The following is a 19,903-nucleotide window of genomic DNA, read 5'->3' on the forward strand; positions in this document are numbered from 1 at the left end:
CCAAATGTTCACTACATCATTTTTTTTTGCCGCAGTGCGCAAAGTGGTGTCAGCTGATCAACTGTGCAACAACGATGCCTTTTGTAATCCTGTGCGTGCTGCAGAAAACAGTACGAACTAGAATTGACGTATTAACTCAAGGGTACTCCGAGACAATCGGCACCGAGCCTGCCTGACCGATTTGCCGCAGTTGTAGGCCGCTAGCGAGTAGCGCGCCATCGCGGCTGCACGTGATCGAATGTTTAACTTGGTAATGGTTTGCAATTATGTTACATTGTCGTAATTACTTGCGCTGTCAGCAATGTGGAGTTACTTCTTCAACGGAATACAAGCATTTTATTTGACTTTCCATGAAGCAGCGCTAGTGGCACAGCCATGGTCAGACTCTAACCGTGCGCGATTCACTGTACTAGGATATTGCAGGTTCCATCACGCGCAAAAATTAGCCGAGATGAGAGTTTCTCCCGCATATGAGCCCTCAAAACTACCCTGCCCCAATTATCTACTCCCTGGTAGGGAGTGGACTCAGCACATGTCGTAAAGCGCCCTCTGCTTAATTACCGAGTTGATGAACGACATGACGAAGTTTGAGGTCACGTGGTTACAAACTCCCTCCCAGACAACACTCGATGTCCTGAGGTCGTCCTCATATGGTACAATCGTCCTCGCACAGTTCTCATTGACCTTAGTACTTACTGAGGACGACACAAGCTGGTTTTACCCAGAAACATCTTTTCGAGTGCTTTCTTAGGACAACAATTTATCCTGAAAAAGTACTTTTAAGGACGTTTTGGAAAGGACAAAAGCAACGCGTGAGCGCCGGTTCAAACGTTTTTTCGAGTGCTTTCTGGGGACAACAATAGGTCTGGAAAAGGTCCTGTCAAGGACCTTTTGGGGAAGACAGAACATTGCACTGAGCACTTAGATATAATTCCTCGAGACCATTGCGCACCAAATAGATGCGTTTCATATGTGAAAACTTTCTTCACACGTTCGTTTCATACAGTCATAAAGTTATTCTATATTTTCACCTCGTTTGTTTCTTTTTTGGCAGATAATTTTCAAATTACGCGTTTCGCTTAATGAGACACGCGTAAATAATTGGCTTAGGTATCGAACCTGGTTTTGCGAAAAGTCAATTTGAAACAGTGTGTTCACAAATGTCACTGCCTTAAATTAGTCATTATACGTCACTGTAGCGCGTAATAACAAACTAGCAGCTGGCAACCATTGACTATGCGGCACCACTTTAGATAGTCGATTAGCCAAGCCATTCCAAGCCAGATGACTGTGAAAATGGCAGCGGCGGCCCTGTCAAGGAAGGTGGAGTGTACTAGTGGAAGTTCGTGGCCTATGTTGTTTGTGTGCATGGTTAAAAGTGAGATATGTGTGAGTCGTAGGTGATGACGCCTGGTAAATTGCCGTGTTGATGGGTGCACTGGGCTGCACAACGTTCAGACTGATCAAGGATGCATTGTCACCAGCCGACCGCGGAGAGGTGTGGTTCGAAGCAGCCTGGAACACCAGATATCAATTGTGCTTCGAAGATGCATGGTCCCAACGTGGAAGGATCTACTTCTGCATCTGACACATGGCCTGACCTCGGGCAAGTCAAGTCAACGCCAGTGTCGAGTGTACTGATAGGCTGTCAGAGCGGAGCCTCTAACACTAATGAGTGCATTGGGCGCGATACACGTGGTGATGAAGACACTGTGTCAAACTTTCGAGGAAGATTACAAACGTAGTTGATTGACCTGTGTTGACTGCCTTGATACTGCTTTTCTTTTTTCAGACTATACGCGGACTCGAATGCCTAACAAAACTGTCAGTTGTGATTAATTACTGTTAAATAAATTTCAGTCAACAAGCTTTGTTTGTTTTGTCACCTGTCTGTTGATTAGTACAGTATATATACACGAGACCTCGCAGGTGCTTTTCTTTTGATGTATGGAAATATCATGAAAAGAAGTAAATCCTCAGTAGTATCACTGCCCACAGTACCGAACCGGCCACACAATCGTTGTTCTGAAAAGATACTGAAAAAGTCGTGAAGTGTTGTATTGAGGATGTGCTGTGTTATGTGTACGGACAAGGGGACGGGATTAGTGCCATTCTAGTACCGTAAGAGGACATTCTGAGGGCGTCATATTGTCCTCACGAAACCATACTGAGGACGTCCTGAGGTTGTGTTTGTGTTGTCTGGGCTACAAGTTTCGAAAACCCTTTTTTGGTCCTGACCTGCGTGCGTGCGTGTGCGTGTACGGGCATCTGTTTGCACGTCGGTGCGAAACACCAGTGCTTTGTGTAGCTGACCGTGTGAGCATGTGTCGACAGGCAACGAACTCATAAGTGCAGTGAAGATTTGCAATGACCGGATGGTGTTTAGTGTGAATGTTTCAAGGTATTTCGCACCCTTGAACCACGCTGGACATGGCTGCAATTCGAGGACAATTCGTTTACTCCCGTCTCGGCCTATTTTATCTTTACACTGCAGCGTGATCGAAACAAGAATATTGAAAACAGTACACACGAACGCTTTTCGCAACGTCGTAAGTGCGAAAGTTCGTCGAACAACATTGTGATTTGGAAGGCGCCGGTGAAGTGCAAGAGAAGTTAACAAACAGAGAGGCGGAATTGTAGTCGTAACTGCACGTTTCTTCGCTCTAACCATTTCGCCTCCTTGGTCGAGCTCGAGGGTGTCGGCGGCATGCAGCGCTCCGTAATTGGGCTACATACAATGCACAAGAAAAATATAAGCTTTTATTTGGACCTCAATGAAGGATATTGTACACAAAATGCAAAGAGACCTCCGAACATGACAAAAAAAAAAAACATTGACGCACGAGGGGATGTGAAGTGCAACTCGTTCCTCGTGAGTTAGCAGCTGATCGTTCGTCGTCGCTGTAACTCTCGGTGCGTTGACAACCATCTACGTCTGGCGAAGAATCTTCGGCAAAACGATGGTTTCTATTAACATCACTGCTGAAAGCACTCTTACGAATTTTCATCCGCCGAACTACTTCGACAACACTAACACCGCGTCACTCACCACGTTTACCTGGGCGCGTAGAACATTTCACCTATTTCACTCTGAAATACGTTTACAAGCTAGTTGCTTGCAGTGTGCTGCCATCTATCAACGAACGTAAAAATGAAGCGGTGCCGCGTTGATCATGGTTTGAAAGAGCAAATCGCGAGCCCGCGCGACTTCCCTCGTAGAATAAATGTTATGGGATTCATGCACCACGAACGCACTGACGAATGCTCCACGCCGTAAAACAAGGTGAGTTCCAACTGCAAATGTCAGACGATAACATTCAACTAATTGCGTGGCTACAGAAAATCTCGCAAAGCTGATATGTGTACTCTGTGGCATGTATTCGAAAGCATGAATTGTCACATTTTTCTCTCTACGAAGACTTCACGTCTCGCATGAACTAATCAGATTTACCATCTCACGGACGGTCTGGTTCATTCACTGATGCACGAAACATGCAAAGTCGTTAGTGTTAGTTTTTTACCAACGTGTTAACACTGAGGCTAGCACAGCCCAACTACAACAAGGGAGCGTCTTCCCAGTGTTCACTCATCATCCTCGAGAGGACGCCCCTGAAATCCGGTTGACGGCGCGACAGTATGTGGGCATTGCGATATTATTTCATTTCATTTATTTACTCTCAAGGCACTGGGCATTACAGAGAGGAGTGGGACAACAAATATCAATAAGAAGTAAAACAAAACAGCAGAATTAGAATAAATAATAATGCCCTTTCAAAAATGATTGATTTGAACGCATGGGCGTCTGTGTTTGAAGCGATCGATGCGAGAAGGTGGTTCCAAACAGTACATGTTCTAGGGATGAAAGAGTTGAAGTGCTGGTTCGTATGGTAGAAGGGAACCCCAACCTTGTATTGATGGTCATTGCGTGCTGATATGTAGGCTGGTGGAAAAAACAGTGAATCAGAGAGGGTTCTGTTAGTGTGATAGATCTTATGAAAGAGACAGAGACGTGAACTTTTGCGTCGTATTGAGAGGTTATACAAATTTAGTTAAGCCTTCATTAATGTGACACTTGCAGTTCGAGAGCAATTGGACAATATGAAACGTGCTGAGCGATTCTGAATGGATTAAATGTTGTCTATGAGCATGTGAATAAGAGAATCCCAGATAGACGACGCATATTCGAGTTTTGACCGCACTAATGATTTATACAGAAGAAGCTTGAGGTTAATTGGAGCAAGAGAAAAATTTCGACGTAAATAGCCAAGAGTTCGATTAGCGTTGCATGTTATGTAGTCAGCGTGAGCCTGCCATGACAGGTTGTTAGAAATGTTAACACCAAGGTACTTGTAAGAAGAAACGTTGTTTAGGGGAGTGTTATTAAGTAGGTACGAGGGGGACGCAACTTTTGAAGGGTTACGAGCTATTCTCATTGATTTGCATTTATTTGTGTTAAGTTTCATTAGCCAATTATTACACCACGAAGAAAGATTGTCTAGGTCAGATTGCAGGGTGTCAGTGTCGTTAGAGGTCAAAATTTCACGGTAAATAACACAATCGTGCGCAAATAAACTAATGGAGGAGGAAATGTTATGAGGCAAATCATTAATATATATTAAAAAAAGTAAGGAACCCCAAAACAGAGCCTTGAGGCACACCCGAGGTTACGGCAGTAGGAGGAGAGCTACATTCATTAGCAGTCACAAATTGCTCGTGGTTACGTAAGAAGCACTCGATCCATTTGAAAATGTGGGGGTCAAGATTTAGTTTACTTAATTTTAAAAATAGTAATTGGTGACAAACTGTGTCAAATGCTTTAGAAAAGTCGATAAATACACAATCAATAAACGTACCACTACCAATAGCAGAGAACAAATCGTTATTAAAGCATAAGAGCCGAGTTTCACACGAGTAACTTTTTCTGAAACCATGTTGAAAGTTAGTAAAAAAAATTATTCTCAAGAAAGTTGACTAAGTTGCAGTAAATGACATGTTCTAATAGCTTACATGGCACACTAGTTAGTGAGATGGGTCTATAATTGTGGGGATCGCTGGTGTTACCTGACTTGTGAAGAGGAACTACCTTCCCCACTTTCCAGTCGTTTGGCAGGGTACTCGATTCCAAAGACTGTGAAAAAATTCTGTACAGTATTAAGGACGAAAACAATGCCGTGTTTTTGAGAAACTTGGCGTTAATTCCGTTATCTCCGGGGGAAGAAGAAGGCTTGAGATTTTCAATTAATTTCCTTATGCCCTCCCAATCTTGGTGTACTGGCTCCATTAGATCGTAGTTGTGAGTAGACAAGTTAGGAACAGTGGTAGGCACCACGTTTACAAATGATGATGGGAATACACTGTCAAGAGCTAGGCAACAATTTTCTCTTGGAATGAATGATTCACTCCCTGAAACGAGGTCAACTTGTTTTTTGTTATTCCCACCAATTACCTGCCGAAATCTACGAGGATTAGTTACTAATGAAGAAGGCAACGTTTGTTCAAAATACGAGTGCTTGGCAAGTGAGAGTGCGCGTGCGTACTCGTCGGCTACACTACGATAATCATCCTATCTTTTGATGTTGCCCGAGAGCTTTGCACTTCGAAAGATGCGCTTCTTTTTATTAAGTAGCCGCCTTAAAGAAGGCGTGAACCAAGAAGACCGATTGTTATCGGTTATTTTACGGCGCGGTATGAAGCGGTTGGTAAGTTCTTCGATTTTAGCTCTAAAACATGGCCAGTTTTCGTTAACCGAGTGTTCAGAAAAGCTGGAAAGAAATTCGTGTGAAAATGTCTCCAGTTCAGCATTAATTAACGTGTAGTCAGCTCTCCAGTAATCTCTGATTATTTTTGTAGTTTTACTAATTTTTGACGGCGTGTTCGGTACGAAAAAGTGACTGGCAGAGTGATCGCTGAGACCTGGCACGACTGACAGAAACTGGATGAGACCTGGGTTATTTGTGAACACCAGATCTAATATGGTAGAACTAGTAGACGTGATGCGGGTTGGGGAGTTAGCCAACTGGCTAAGGTTAAACTCTAAGCATGTAATAACAAAAGAGGTGGATTCGGAATTACTGGAGCCAGGTAAGGTACAAGGCAAATTCCAATGGATGTCGGGGAAATTAAAATCGCCTAAAAGAATAATATGCGAGGTGGGAAACCAAACATGAAGCATGTTAAGGGCATCGTACAAATCTGAAGAAAAACCAGCAGGTACATTAGGTGGTTGATAGCACGCACAAACGAGAGTCTTTATTGTGCAAGCGAACACTAACGCACACTAATTCTAGAGGGCAAACGAGAGCTACGTGCGATGAAACCAGATCGTCTGCAACAGCTATGAGGACACCGCCTCCGGAACGCGATCCACGATCGCATCGATAAAACTTGTATTTTTTTTCGCAATTTAGAATTTCGGAGCTGTCTATTTCCGCGGAAAGCCACGTCTCTGTCAATACGACGACGTCTGCAAGACAGGTGTCAATCAGAGATGACAGGGCGTCTCGCTTGCCCATTACACTTCTCACATTACTAAGCAGAAAAGAACAATTGTGTTTGACAGCACCACGTCGTGAATTTGTTTTTTGCTATGAAGACGCTTGGACCGACGAGCTAGGAGGACTTAGGTTAGTATCATTTTCGCTGTTATCGTCAACTGGAACAACAGACAAGACACGATCAGTGACTGGGCAGCACACGTAACTTTTCTTGTTAATAACAACCTTGTTGTATTTTACTGAATACTTTTGACCGCTGGCTTTACCGAAATCAGTTTTTTTTTTCGGCTGTCCGTGTGGCTTTACAGAAATCTTCGTTAATGTCAATGTTCGTACCGCGCAACTTTGCTTCTTGGGAAAAGATGTTATCTCTAACTATAAATGACGCAAACCGTACGGCAACAGGGCGGCACTTGTTTGTTACAAATGCTCCTAGTCTGTGGGCTCGAGATATCGCGTCATCTGAAAGCTGAATCTCGAAAGAACTTGAAAGAATTGCCCCAACCTTTGCTTCTGTGTCTGACCATGTTTCAGCTGCAGGATCAGTAATTCCGGGGAAGATTAAGTTGTCTCGTCGTGATGGGTCTTCGTAGTCGTCAAGTCGTGCGCGAAGAGTAGCATTCTCACTACGAACCGCTGACGCAATAAAAACAGAACAATCCGAACGCGATCCCTCGGATACGCTTTCCAAAGCGTTCACCTTTTCTTCAAGGTTTCCTAAACGTGTTGTAAGGTCGGACACTTTGCTATCAAGAACCTTTTGATTATTTTTGACTACTTCAATGGATGCTAGAAGAATATGTCACCATAATCACAGCGACGTTTTCACCAGTGTCTGGTTCAAGCGCAGCCTGGATTTTCGTGTTGCCGCAGCACTTCTGGTTGACCGTACTCTACAGAAGAGCACAGTACATGGTTCCGGCCTTGCGAGCGTGCGAGCCGCTCGAGTCGTGCGATTGGCGAAACGGGCTTCAGAATGAGTTGTTCGCTCTGACTGTGCGGTACCTTGTCCACTCTTCTCTACGGAACGCCGCACTTGTTTTGTTGGCCCAAAAGAAGATTCCACGCGCTTGGACACTTGGGAGATCGTTTGGCTGCTCCTGCGCAATGTCGGGTAAGTCGCCAGTGGCGTGTTTCAATTGAGTCGGTTGAGGTCAGCTCTCGGTGGTTGAGCGGTACCGCGCCTTTCCAATGCTTCCGCAAGGCACCGTACAATATCTCGCGGTAGTGTCTGTTAATGTGCCCCGGTCATTCCGCAACGGCGGAACGGCCGTATTTGGTGCACGGGCTCTTAGGTTATTATGAACTGCAATGAGACAAAACACGTTGATACGGACAGGAAGGTACATAACTGCGTCCCGATGCAACAAGTGTGAATAGTCGGTGTGTATGTTGTGCACGAAGTTCTTTTTGAATTTCACTGTGCATATATTCCTACCGCGGAGACCCGTTCGCCTTAAATAACAGCTCTTTATACCTTGCTCATGACATGACCTGCTCATGAGTCAAGTGTCATGACTCATGACACCGTGCTTCGCACTAGCGCGCTTGATGCGGGGCTTTTGTTACACGGAACAAGGGTGTTGAATTTCAACCGAAAACTGTACACAAGCACAAATATTAGTCTGAACTGAATCTTAGCCAGTATTATCGGGACATGCCTGAAATCGAGCTGAACCTGAACCGAAAAGTATAACACAGGTTACTGTTTCCTCACGAAACGGTTGAGGTATATGGCGCGAGCACGGATGGAAAACTTGGCAGTTCTTGGTTGTCGACTGCCAGAAGATTGCCCCGATTCACGTGTATACACAATGGCGATAGGCAGTTATGTGTACAATTTATAATAATCGTGTTTTTCTCACTAATAATAATTAAGAATTCGGCAGATCCAACGTACCTTAGAAATCGACGTTATGCAAAGCATGCGGAGGGAAAGTGACTGTGTTGCAAATTTTTTATTGGGGCGAAGTGTTACGAAGCGGCGCTAAAGATCTGTACAAATGCACGTGCTATACATACGCACGTTCAAAAAGCAGTAAACTGATACGTGGCGCTTGCCCTCGTAAGGATGGTAGCAGTGGACACTGCTCCATAAGGCAAGCTTGTGCCTGTCGTGTTGCTTCGTCCATTGCTTAAGTAGTCTCGCTCTATCAAGCCTGTAATTAAGAATTGTCGCCTGGCCCGAAGCAACACATTGCTCAAGAATAATATCTATCACTTAAGGCTCTTCAACGTGCACCTAAATCTAAGCACAGGGCTGTACCAAGCACATCGCCATCGTCGCCGACGTGGCCGGAAATCGTGCCAGCTAAAGGGCTTCTGCAAATACAGTTATGTGCCCGAGCCTCGAAGCATGATTGATAATTGACATTTATGCCTGGACGTTCACGCTTCTATAGACTCCGCAATGTCTTTTTATATTCCACAGCTGTGGCGTTGTTTGGGGTGTCTCCTCAGAACCTCTCAGCGCGGTCCTTAGGTCATCTCACTATGTTAACTTCCTAGAAGTTAGGTGAGCACACTATAGTCTACGGTACTCACGGACTGAAACAGGACGCCATATATCGTTTAGTAAGGAATATGGCTTCGTGTCCACGGCCATTGGTTCGGGTAATGTCGGCGAGATGCCGACTCGATTGCGTAGATCAGAGCCAACATTACAAGGGCAGACATGACGTGTTATCTCGAGCTATTGCGCTTACCAGTCGTTACATGTAAAAAGATAAGCTTTAGTATTTGAATGCGTGTAAACAGTCGCGCTCATTGTGACTTGCAACACGCTCTCTATAAGCTCAAAGAGATCCAAAACGGGAACAATGCCGCCAATAAACATTATATTGGTTCAAAGACTACCGCTAACTGCGAGACTTTAATTCACCCGTTCTTTTTTAAATAGGTGCTGGTTTGTAGTGATAACGCCATTTTCAGCCGAGACAATGTTGCAACCCATATTTAGCGCGACTATAGTTGGAAGGAGGGCAATGGACAGAAAAGCGTAAATATGCAAATATCAAACACTATTAAGAATTGACATCAGTAACAAAGTGGTCACATCTAAGAAGCCCATTGTTAAAACCACCGGTAAAAGCACTGCCGACATGCTCTTTCCACGCACCATGAATCATCGCGCTTTTGTTGCCTTTGTATTCAGAGTAAGACTGTCGAGTATATATCTCTGAATCATACGCAATTTGCGCGTGTATTGACTTCCTCTCCTTGCAAACAGGTTCTGCTGCAGTTGCACTATGAATATCGTCATTGGTTTAATCTTAAACACTTTATTATTGGAAGTCGAATGACCTACTGGTATTTAAAATAACTTAAACGAGCGAAGTCTGAATGCTTCACTTTTCTTTTCTATAGAGCACAGGTTTCTATGTACACGATTTCGGCCGTATAGCCAGCAATTTTTTTTCGGGGAGGGGGTGGGGGGTCAGCCATATTTTACGTTCGTGCGTGAGTTTGTATGCGCGCGTGTATAAGAGAAAAGAAAGATTGCTAATTTTCGGACGCGTTTGAATCCCCACCCTTGGCAACGGCCTTGGCACGATCCATGAAATGAGACGTGAGTACGCCCGTGCGACACATCACATATGCCGTGGTTCCCTCGCTATCGGTGTGGTAGTAATAACGTCATGCAAAATTTAAAAAAAAAACGATCGCTTCGTCTATGCTTTCTCAACTGGCTATGATTCTAAGCTCTGTGCAAGCTGACGTCAGCGCATACCAAAAGGCTTTCAGGTTCACACTAATGAACTCGGCCTTCTATACGTTTGACGTACAATAGTCGTTATAGCCGTAATTCATTCGTAGCCCGCATAATTTGGAGAAAAATATTGTTACGAGGGTCTCGGGTCTTCTCTCTTATACTCTCTAAAGAACGATCGAGTAAAAAAAAAAGTGGGCCTTGTTATCTCTCAACAATAATCGTAATCCGGCTTGGTTGCGCTTCTTTTCTTAAAAAACTCGGCGCTGGCCGCGCCAATAACGTGCATGTGTACGAAACCTGAAAGTGCCGGGCACGCAGTGATAATATTGCAAGGATAATAACGCGAAATAGAAGACGATTATTGTTGTGTGACAAAACAACCCCTTTACTCGATCATTGCTTAGAGTGTATGTATACGCTCTTTGGGCAAGAAGAAAAAAACGTTTTAAATTTACGAGACAAATGCGACAGACAAAAGCTCAGTTGTGTCCATCGCACTCATTTTGTCCTTTGATTGAAGGGTCAATCAAGCGGCTCCAACTGTTTTTTTTTTTTTGCACCCCTCAAAAAAGGTCGGCGATCCGTGGAGTAAACTGCGGCCCATCGCGTTTTCCGGCGTAGAGGCTCCCAAGTGACTTGAAAAGGGGAAAAGGAAGAAATAAGCGCAGTTCCGTTACTGCCTCTCTCAATGGAGGGCGCCTCTACAGTTCTGCGCAGGGGATGAGGGTAAGGAGGGATTAAAAAGGATAGGGAAGAATAAAATAGATAGGGATAGAGATAGGGGCAGGGACAGAGAGACCCACTTACGGAAATAAGAAGAATACCGGTATAGGAAAGATGGACACGGTCGCAGGAGTCCGAGGACGGGGCACCACTCAGCGAGAGCTCTTGTCTGCTTCAGGAGATGGCGTAGGGCGAGCCAGTCGGCCAGAGATGCGCTATCGTTGGAGATCGCGGGGGCGCATACCGGTCCGCTCGAAGTCCAGAGAGCGTTCCATCCCGAAAAACTATCCCCGTGCTCGTTATCCTGCGCCTCACCAATCCTCCTTTCAAGCGCAGTGACGCAAGGTCACAGATCGGCGACTTGACGTAGCACTCGTCTCATAGATTGGTCTAAACCAGTCACGACTACGAGCTATGCCTTTCCCTTTCTGTGAGAGAGAATGACGGCGATGCCGCGCGAAAATTCAAAACCAGCTGAAACCGACGTTCTAACCTCTGTAACTTCCTCAATTTAGCACGTATTCGCAAAATGCTTGCAACAGCAAGTACACAAAGCAAAAGTGTACATGTTTCTCTTCATAGACTTTTTTTGGACCTCGGGGTTGTTTTACTGGCCCTTTATAGAGTCGGGGCCGAGATGAAAGGATGGACTACATGCCGAGTCATGCACGTAACTGGTACGTCATATAAAAAACATTGCTATTGCTCAGGCAATCACGGTTGCGCCAACTGTTTTAAGCCGCGCGCCACCGCTGCCCACGAAATGTTCAGAGCACTCCAAACTACGCCGTATCCACAATTCAACGAGCTTCACGCTAGCCTTGCTCATGACCCAGCGTCTGCGGCGTCCGCCCGAGGTCAAGGTCACTCTGCCCGAGGCGCCTTGCCTGCTTGCATCGCAGCGCTGGCAGGCGCCACAGTGTCTAGACGCATGGCGCGACATGATGGCGGCAACGGCGGCACAAGCTTCCCCTTTGGCGCCCCGTATCTCGCCCGTGCCCTGCTACGTTTTGCCTTCTGAAGGGCGTGTGCTCTCGCGTGCGCGCCTGGTGGCGGTGTTGCGAGGGCTTTAAGATTCGGTGATGTTCCGTACTACGCCGAAGAATTGGCCTTGCGAGACGTGACCCTGTTTGGGAAATTTTTTCCCTTCAAACGATGACAAAATTCCCAGCTCATTTTCCCTGCACATTATTTCTAATATGCGTGCGTACGGTCTCGCACAAACACAGACATAAATGCATGCGTGTGGAGTGTCTGCGATTAATTATATCAAGACAGAAGCCCGTGCTCCTGCACGACAACAACAAAAAAAACTTGCGTTTCTTAACTCGTGTACACCGTAACTAGTGTGCCTGGTGTCATCCACAGTAGGTGTCAACTAAAAGATGTTTCACATAAATATAAAACTGTTCGCAAGGACTACGCTTGCGTACTTGCGTCCTGAATAAACCAATTGCAGAAGCCGAAGCCGCGCTCTGCCCGTAATAAATCGGTGCTCATTGGTGAATTTCTGAATTCCCAAAATACACTCCAATATCGCAGATTCCCTTTTTCCCTTTCGTTCAAAATGATGTCAGAAAATTGCATGACAAAGGCACAATGCCCTGCCTTAAAACATCACTGGGTGAATGGTTTGGATGCGAAAATGCTGGGACATTGACGGACGCTGGCACTGCGGAGCATGGCGGATAGCAAAACAAACAGGGTAGTGGAGGGGGGCGGTTGTGACTATAATATAAAGGCTTCGTGTTTTCGGAGTTTATTTTAGTTGTCATTTGGAGGGTGTTTTTTTTTTCGAGGTGAGTGAGTCATTCAAATAACTTCATTTGGGGTATCTGTTTAAAAAAAAAACATGGCTTTTTTTTTTGCTCGTAAATACCCAATCCTTCGCAATTTGGTGCTTAATTTTGCATCATAATTTTATGCAAACTCACCTAAAAAGAATACGCGGTGTTGTTGCTGATAAGCCTGTTTCTTCGTCCTTTTTCTGTATTGCTGAATTAAGTTCTACAGGCAATTCTATTCAGGAAAAATGTTGCCTAAACTTCTTTTCGTAACCGTAAAGTGACAAAAATCTTTTTTTGTGTGTATTGAACATTTTATTTATTCATAGTAACATCAAGCAAACATTTAAACATAGACACTTCTTCAATTTTTAAGGTAAATTTAGGCATTATAGTAAACACAGCTCGCAGACATACAAAAAATGAGTCCACCACAATACGTTTGCTCTAAAAAATGCTTTTTTGCTCTAACAATCAACAATGGCGAATAGTGACGTTTTTAATCCGATCTAATCGTATTTCCGCACCCGCTCTCGAGATGTCGTTCCTTCATGATTATCCGAGCCTGAGCTCTTCAATCCTCGCCTGATATATTGAAACTCATTGAATGAGATTCAGCACTTAGGAAACCGTCCGCCTCGCCCCGCCACGGTGGTCTAGTGACTAAGGTACTTGGCTGCTGACCATCAGATTACGGGATCAAATCCCGGCTGTGGCGGCTGCGTTTCCGATGGAGGCGGAAATGTTGTAGGCCCTTGTACTCAGATTTGGGTGCACGTTAAAGAACCCCAGGTGGTCGAAATTTCCGGAGTCCTCCACTGCGGCGTCTCTTATAATCATATGGTGGTTTTGGGACGTTAAACCCCACAAATCAATCAATCGATCGAAGTAGTGCGTATCGAAAGAATCGCTGCTCGACTCACTAGCAGCAGAAGAAGTGGCGGCGTAAGGGACGAGTGAGTGCACGGAAGAAATCTCTATGGTTGTGCATTGTACGGGCAGCAAAACGAGTGGAGTAGCTGTAATGCGTACGTCTTATCGCCAAAAAGACGAGGTTCGTTGTTAAGCTTTTTCGAGTCCCCAAAACGGGAAACGCCACCACCGCGGCGTCGTTCGTGTAATTTAGCCGCCGCACGGAAACTTGTAATCGCGGCCCGGAGAGCAATAAACCGAGAGAATCACGAGCGGCCACCCTTTGAGAGATTGGAAACCCGACAACGATCAACTCTGCGGGCGCGAGAGGTGATAACCACCCAAAAGGACGAAACCAGCCGCACCGCGTGTTAGGATGCGCAAGGTAAAGCCACCGCGCCGCTACGCAACGCAGAAAAGAAAAAGATAAAAAGTAGAGAAAGATATCGCCGCCTAAAATGATTGCAAGTCTTCCCGAAGCGTAAGCAGCACATTCCGAGATAGGAAATTAATCGATCACGCGCGAGTTTTAAACCAAACAAAGCACGAACGTGCTCGGGCGTGCATGTGGTTGTCGGATCGCCGCTTCTCGAAGCGAACAACGAAACGAAGAACGTACTTACATCGGCGCATGAAAAAATTTTACGTACTCCCGGAGTATGGCAGAACATGCTAAGCTAGAGAAATTGTCGAAAAAGGCGGCGTTTCGAATATACAGGCACTGCCGTACATGTACAGCGAAAACCCTTTGGTTCATGTTAGGTGCTGCCGTACATGTATGCGTAAATCCCTGAAAGGAACAAACAAATTAATATACCTACTAGGCATGTGAGCTAGAACATGTACACACGATCAGCATAAAATGACAGGTGTCTAGTGGCATAATTTGAGACTTGTGAGGGCACTGGAAGTTGAGTGGTTCTGCCACCACGGCTAGTCTGCATGTTCATTGTTGCGAGAGCGTCTTCGTGGATTGTAGCACGGTGGTGAGCCGAGTTTTTAAACCGGTGGCACTCGAAAACGCAATATATGCTCGTTCTCACGGCCACCTGATAATTTCTTGACAGCACACAATGTTTGTATTTTTTTTTTGAAAATTAGAGGAATATTTGGACCGCATTGTAAACAAATATTGCACCGCGCATGTTACCCAAGGAATAGACCCCCGATGTATACGCCGAAACGGTACGTGAAACCTCAGCGATCATCGTCATGGCACCTCGTAATTCATCCCAAGTTTCTATTCAATACATTGCTTGATTGATATGTGGGATTTAACGTCCTAAATCCACCATTTGATTATGAGAGACGCCGTAGAGGATGGCTCCGACAATTTCCACCACCTTGGGTTGTTTAACGTGGGCCCAGATTTGAGCACATGCACTTACAGCATTTTTGCCCCCATTCAATTTGCAATGCCCACGGCCTATACACCAGAACACAGCGAGCTCAGTGCTTGCTGCCATATTGAAAAGCGCGTGGCGCCGTCTGTTGCAAGCGTGGCGACCGCCCATCTTCTAAGGGGGAAGATCGATAAGCCAAAATGCCCAGCCAGAAATCCTCACGACCCTCCGTAGTTTTCTTGAGAATTCGTTTCACAATCTGTACGACCCTTTCGGCTAAGCCGTTTGAGCGGGGGAAATTCAGGCTAGATGTTATATGTTCAAAGTCGAACCGTTTTGCGAATGCAGCAAATTCACTCGAAGAAAATAGGGGCCCGTTGTCGGTGCAGACTTGCGCAGGAATGCCATAGCGAGAGAATATGGCGGATATCTTAGAAATAGTTTCCGCTGCTGTTGTGCTCACCAGTCTTTCAACATCTGGGAAGTTCGGCTGGTCGTCATACACCATGACGTAGGAGTCCCCTGCAAACTGAAACAAGTCAATTCTGACCCGATACCACGGTCGTTTCGATGTAGGCCGTTGTAGAAGGGGCTAGCTCGGCTGGCTGTAGGCGTATTGTTGACACACCTGGCATGGTCGTACTAGGTTCTCAATGTCACTGCCTAGTCCTGGCCAAAAAACTTGCCTACGTGCCCTGGCCTTGCATTTGTTCTGTCCCATGTGGCCATCGTGTATACGCCCCAGAATTTCTGATCTCATACTTTTCGGCACGACGATCTTGCTCCGTTTTAGCAGTACGCCGTCCACTGCCGATAACTCCAATGTGAATGGCTCTAGTTCCCCTTGAATCGTCGCACCTGCTTTTAGTTGCTCTAACACGCTGCTTAAATACGTGTCGGCACGGGTCTCTTCTTGAAGTCGTTGCTTTGTTCGTCTGCTTACCAGGCTTGAAACCACCTGAATTGTGTGGACCTTCATGTCTTCCGCTTCATCAGCGGCCCCAGGCAGCGTGGCAGTACGGGACAGCATGTCTGTGAGCACCAGGTCTTTCCCAAGGATGAACTGCAAGACATAGTCGTATTTGAAAAGACGGATGAAAATCTTGGTGGCATGTCCCAACACTTTTTTGGGCGATGGCAATCAGAGGCCTGTGATCAGTTCCGACAAGAATCCTGCAGCCATAGACAAACGGGTGAAACTTTTCGCATGCAAATACTATAGCCAGTGCTTCCTTTTCGATTTGAGCATAGCGTGTTTCACTCTCGCTCAGAACCCGTGATGCGTACGTGACTGGGTGCCAGTCGTTTCCGTGTTTTTGCAGCAAGGCGGCACCAATCCCGCTTTTAGAGGCGTCTGCACTTACCTTCACTTCTTTTTTTGAATCACAGAGCGCTAGTGTCAGTGGGTTCATCAATGCGTTGCAGATCTGAGACCACTCGTGCGCGTGTGCTGACGTCCATTCGAACACCACGCTTTCCTTCAAAAGGCCCCGAAGTAGTGACGTCCTTTACTAAGCGAGGGTACATACTTGCGGAAATAATTCACAATGCCCAACATTCTGCGAACTGCCTGTTTATCTTTCGGTTGGGGTATAGCCTGTATGCTCTCGATTAAGTCTGGACTGGGACGGACACCGCCCTCGCTGATCACGTCACCAAGAGATGCTATCTGTGTCACACAAAACATACATTTTTGGGCGTTAAACGTAATCCCAGCTTGCTCCGCTCGCTTTAGTACGGCTGTCAGCCGTTCATTATGCTGCTCTGTCGAGTCCCCCCAGATTAGTATATCATCAATGTATACACGCACGCCTGTCAGGCCTTCAAAGATTTCTGTTAAAGTCTTCTGGAAGACCTCACTTGCTGAAGAAATTTCAAATGGCATCCGCAAGAACCTGTAGCGACCAAAGGGCGTTGCGAAGTTGCACACGCGTGACGTAGCCTCGTCCAACGGTATCTGATGGACTTGTCCAACGGTATCTGATTGAAGCCTGCGTTTGCGTCTAGCCGGGAAAAGTACCTTGCGCCCAAGATTTCACTTTCAATGTCCTTCCGAGATGGCATAGGATAATGTTCGCGCTTTATGCTTTTGTTTATGACCCTTGGGTCCATACATAAGCGAACGGCCATCCTTTTTCCTTACTACAACTAAAGGGCTTACCCAATCGGTAGGCTCGTCCACTTTCACGATGATAGAGGCCCTTTCCATGTGGTTCAGCTCCTCATGAAGCTGCTCCTTGATCGCCAACGGTACCCTCTGGGCAGGCTGCACTACCGGAAAGGCATCCGGTCGCAGTACCACATTGTACTGTCGCTTTACACAACCACTTCCGCGAAGTAGGTTTGGAAAAGCCAGCTGGGGAATGTCTTCTCTTGAGTCTACCGCATTCACTGTTGGAATCAGTCCGAATTTCTGACATGCCTTGAGACCAATGATGGCATTGCGACCTTTCTTCACAATAAAAAACGCAACGCGACGTTCTTGGCCGTTTAAATTCAGGACTTATGTTGACACTCCCACGTGCTTGATAATGCTTCCGTTATATGCAGTAAGAACTGCCGTGCTTTTTCTTGGCTCCGTTGCTTGGTTGACACGCCGGAACAAAGACAGAGGTAGTAGGTTGGCTTGTCAGCCAGTATCTACTTTAAATTTAGGTTCTTGGCCGCCTATCTTGCCGCGCACTGTCCAATCTGCTCCCACACCATCCGCCATGCCGCACACGCTGATGTTCAAGATATCGAAATTATCATCCGCCTCTTGTGCATCATCCACTTGGTCAACCTGATGCTTTCTTCAACACGCCGCAAAATGATTCTTTTTTCTTGCACACGTAGCAAAACTTTCCCCGAGCTGGACATTCTTCTGGAGCATGGAATCTTCCATACTGACGACATCAAGACTGGTTTTTGCTGGCTTGTTGTGTTCTTCTCGTGTACTCCATTTGCCGGGTTTCCTTCGACCACTGTGCATTTTGCTGCGCAGATACTTCGGCTGCTTTGCACATTTGATCAGCTTTCTGCAAAGTAAGGTCCTTCTCGCTTAGCATTCTCTGTCTGAGTTTTTTATCGCTGATCCCAAATACCACTTGGTCCCTTATCATGGATTGTTCAAGGTCCCCAAAGTTGCAGAGTTTCGCTTGCTTCTTGATGTCCTTCAAAAATCTTTCAAATGGTGCTGCCTCCTCTTGTACTCGAAGGTGGAACACATGCCGTTCATAAACTTCATTGCCTTGCTGGACGCAGTACTCTTCAAACTTTTTGACCAAAGTTTGATAATCTTCTTTGTTCTCACCTTCGGAAAACGCGAAGTTGTTGTACACGTCCAGGGCATCGTCACCTGCGGCGATGAGGAGTAGGGCCGCTTTCACAGCTTCTATCCTTGGCTCTTCTGACGATGTGGCTGTGAGGAAGAGCTCCAACTTTTGTTTAAACTGCAGCCAGTTTCTTCTCAGGTTTCCGGAAAGCTGCTGCGGTGGTGGGGGCTTGACGACATCTATTCTGCCGCCGAGAGAATCCCACTTCTGACACCATGTAACGCGTTCGATGTAACGAACCGAGACGACACGTTGCTGAACAAGGAATGACCAACTGGTCGTTTATTCATGACGCTTATATAGCTACGTGGGCAGCGACGGGAAGGGAAAGACAAGGAAGGAAGTGGCAAGTGGTATCCGCGCACATGCGCGATAGCCCGTTCTGATACAACCATTTAACTTCCCATTAAGTAAAGGTTTTGTCACAGCCATGATCAGACTCCAACAGTGCACAATTTGCTACACTCGGATGCTGCAGGTTCTATCAGCGCGATCGAAACAAGGTTATCGAAACGAATTCACGCGTACGCTTTTCGCAACGTCGAATGGGTGAAAATTTCTCGAACAACATCATTCGGACGGCACCGGTGAAGTACAGGAGAAGTTAGCGTGAGCTGTAGTCGTAACTGCATACTTCATTGCTCTAACCATTTCGCTTCGCTGGTCGCGAGCTCGAGCGTGTTGGCAGCATGCGGCGCTTTGTAATATCCACTGTAATAGGGCTACATGCAATGCACAAGAAAAACTATGGTTTTTATTTTTTGAGCTACAATACAGTCAACGTGATACAGTCAACGTGATACAGTCAACGTGATACAGTCAATAAATATAGTCAACGTGATTTACGAGCGTGAAAAAGAACATTCGGACGGGTAGTGCAACTCGCTTCTCCCGAGCTAGCAGCTGATCGTTCATCGTCGCTGTCACTCTCAGCGCATTTATAACCATCTACGTCCAGTTAAAAATCTTCGATGTCAAGACAATTTCTTACAATATTACTGCTGAAATTAATCTGAGAAATTCTCGCCACTGAACGACTTTGATGAAACCAAGAACGCGTCATCGCACAACCCCAACACGGCGTCACTCAACACGTTTATTGTGGAGTACAGAAAACATTTCGCTTCAATATCAGTAAAAAAAAATCGCTTGCAGTGTGCTGCCATCTATCAACAAACGTAAAAAAACAAACAAGCGGTGCAGCGTAGGCCATGGTTTGGAATCGCAAATTGTGAGCCTGCGCTACTTTCCGCTTGCAATGAATGTTATATGATTCATGCAGTACAAAAGCACTGGCGAATCCTGTACGCAAGCAAAACAACGTGAATTTCTGCAAAGGTTAGAAAATAATATTTAACTATCCAACGTGGCTGCAGAAAATCTCGTGAAGAAAAATAGGAGGAAAAGAACGGCAGGGAGGTTAACGAGCCTATAGGCAGCCGGTTCGCTACCTTGCGCATGGGAGGGGAATGGGGGAGATAAAAGAGAGCAAAGAGGGAAGATAGATAAACACAGCACAATCGGCAGCACACGCACGCACACTCAGTCATAGTTTAATCTTGTCTTTCGTGCTGTGTTACATTGCTATTACAGCCTCTTGTTCAAGTCCTTGTCGTGTAGG

General features: G+C 45.8%; 1 protein-coding gene across 1 annotated transcript in view; it reads left to right on the forward strand.

The window, feature by feature from the left end:
• Positions 1-7,421: 7,421 nt before the first annotated feature.
• The window catches only part of LOC119179216 (BTB/POZ domain-containing protein 6-A), a 32,995-nt gene continuing 20,513 nt past the window's right edge, over positions 7,422-19,903 (forward strand). The window contains exon 1 of the mRNA XM_075868127.1: positions 7,422-7,608. Within this exon, the coding sequence (XP_075724242.1) occupies positions 7,602-7,608 (7 nt within the window). The 5' untranslated portion in view covers positions 7,422-7,601. The remainder of the gene's footprint in view (positions 7,609-19,903) is intronic.

Source organism: Rhipicephalus microplus, chromosome 7 (genome assembly GCF_043290135.1).
Source record: "Rhipicephalus microplus isolate Deutch F79 chromosome 7, USDA_Rmic, whole genome shotgun sequence".
Taxonomy (NCBI): Eukaryota; Metazoa; Arthropoda; class Arachnida; order Ixodida; family Ixodidae; genus Rhipicephalus; species Rhipicephalus microplus.